Here is a 2,456-nt window from a genome sequence, read left to right as displayed (position 1 = left end):
GCCTTGGACCGCGCTGGGGCAGGCCGCTCCGGCCCTGGAGGCTGGGTGGGCAGCGCGCCCCCGGGTATTCGCCTGGGCTCCCTCTCCGAAGCTGCGGCCAGAGCTCGGCGAGTACTCCCCGCAGCTGCATTCCGGCGCGCGGAGCCATGCAGGGGTGGCGTCCGTGGGCCTGGTGTCCAGCTCGCTTTGGGCCGGTTGGAGACCACAGAACTGAGGTCAGGTCCTGAGCACGCTCTATGTCTGTACCTTGGACACCCAGGCATCCATCTCCAGCCTCTAACTCCCTCTTCCAGTTACTAGGGACCTTCCAGGCCCCGGGACTTTGGAAGCATCCGGAGAGATTCGGGTTCCCCAGCTGGAGACCTGAGGACAGAGCCAGCGCCTATAATTAGCCACAATAACGCCCATAATAGTAATTACTAATTACCAGCTGTGTAACCAGGCTTTATTTTCTGTGTTCAGAGTCAGATTTTCTTCCTGGTCATGCTCCCCCCGCCCCCCCACCTTATCTCCACCCCTGACCTCACCCCACCAGTCCCTCTTACCCACAGCAACTGCTAGGACTCCTTTCCTGCGGTGCCAGCTTCTGGGGGTGGGAGGGCAGCGGGCAGATGGGCGCTCCTGCTCTGGGAAGCCCCTGACCACAGCTTCCTCCTGCCCCCCAGCCCCCCAGCCCACACTCCCCAACCCCCTCTCTCACCAACACCCAAAACAAACCAATGCGCCTTGGCCACTGTCCTGTTTAGCAAGCTCCAGTGTCACGTTTCAGGATGACAGGTAAACACAGGTAAGATAAGGCCTCTTGTGAGACCTGAAGAGCCAGATGGAATGTATGCCCAGAGAAATTCCCGGTGTCAAGATTGAGCCACAGGATGAATCACCTTCTTCCCAGCCCTACCTGCAGCTGTGTGAGCCCCTCACACCATAGCCATCCCAGCCTGGGGAAGATGGAGGAAGACAGGACAGCCTTGTCCTGACCCCCAAGGGGCCCAGCAATGCCGCCCTCCACGCTCTGGCTGTATCTGCATCACCTCCTTTCTGGTCCTGGAGTGATTCAGGTTCCTGAACGCACCCGAGAGGTGAGTGGGAAGGGCCCACCAGAAATGGTTCCTGGGGATAAGGCGGTTCTGGGGGAACTGGTACTAAGAAGGCCTGTGGACTGGCCCCCAGGGAGCCCTGGCAAGATGCCTGGGGGTGCCTGTAGGCCTCCCTGAGTACCAGGCACAGGATCCTAATGGAGTCTGGCAACCACCCCTTCCCTTCTTTCTCCTTGGTACAGGGGTACAGGGGAACCCCAAAATTTGCACATAGAGAACTTGGAAGCAATGTACACAAAAAATAAATTTAAAAAAATTAAATGTGTCCAATCATCAAGAGGGGAGCAGAGAAAGATCTAGAACTTCCTGGCTCAGTGTCTTTCCACTGGCCCTCTACTTATTTTTAATGTCAAGTGGTGAAGTAGAGCCCAGGAAGGCCCAGGGTGCCTGAGCCAGGAGAGTGGCCCTCTGCCCAAAACCTCCTTGGGGCTGACTTGACTAAGCACTAATGGATACAGAATTTTCCCCAAGAGGTCAGCCCAGCTCAGCAGCTCAGCTCTTCTGACGACGTCCAGGCCATCCACAGGACGACCCTGGCCCTGCACCAGAGGCTGGGGTTGGGGGGTGTGGGCGGTGGAGCTCCAGCTGTCCCTCCCTCGGAAACCACAGTTCCCAGCCCGGCTGCTCTGGGCCCAAGCGGGGAGAGCCCCGCTTCGCAGAACGTCAGTCACCATCGCCGCCTTCCCTGGGGTGTCTCAGGGGGGCCGGATGCCTGGTCCGGGAGCCGCAGGGACGGGGCATTCCCCCAGCCGGTCTCCTCCCGGTCTGCCCAGAGCCAGAGACAGGGCCTGGGAGCCGTGCAAAGCCGGACCTAGGGGTCGCTGCAAGGTCGAATCGGAGCTCGGGCAGGCTGGGTCCGGGAGCCCTGTGCTCAGTAAGGACCCCCCACCCGCTCAGGGACCCGAGGCGATTGGCCTCCATCACGCCGCAGAGCTCCCTTTGGCTGGAAAGCCCGGACTCTTGGCGCCCCTCCCGGCTAGGACATGAGCCTCGGGAGGCACCCACGCGTGTGCAGGGCCCGCGTGTGCAGACGCGGCTCCGGAGGTAGGTGACTCTGCTGGGCGGGGTGAAAGATTCCCAGGCCGCTTACCGGGAGGGGGCGGGCCTGGGGTGATGGGTGAACAAGGCGCGTTTGAACCAACTTGGCGGAAAGTTCCTTTGCTCCGTTCCATTATGGCGGGCGGGGGTGGGGAGCGAGTTTTCTAACTGGAGGGAATTGCTATCACCCACCTGAAGCATATCCTGTGCTTTTTCTTTCCCCAGACCCCCATAAAAGTTCCTCCAGTTCCCTTCCCTACCTCTGCCCACCGCACCCTCTGTTTACATAAGAATGAGATTAAGTGTACCAAATAGCATCCT

General features: G+C 59.9%; 1 protein-coding gene across 1 annotated transcript in view; it reads right to left on the bottom strand.

Moving 5' to 3' along the window:
- The window catches only part of IRX1 (iroquois homeobox 1), a 7,586-nt gene extending 7,456 nt beyond the window's left edge, over positions 1-130 (bottom strand). Inside the window, exon 1 of the mRNA XM_010857144.1 lies at positions 3-130. Within this exon, the coding sequence (XP_010855446.1) occupies positions 3-130 (128 nt within the window). The remainder of the gene's footprint in view (positions 1-2) is intronic.
- Positions 131-2,456: the final 2,326 nt, after the last annotated feature.

The sequence above is a fragment of the Bison bison genome, unplaced genomic scaffold (genome assembly GCF_000754665.1).
Source record: "Bison bison bison isolate TAMUID 2011002044 unplaced genomic scaffold, Bison_UMD1.0 scf7180017864377, whole genome shotgun sequence".
In the NCBI taxonomy this organism is placed as follows: domain Eukaryota; kingdom Metazoa; phylum Chordata; class Mammalia; order Artiodactyla; family Bovidae; genus Bison; species Bison bison.
This window is presented reverse-complemented; position numbering and strand designations above follow the sequence as displayed.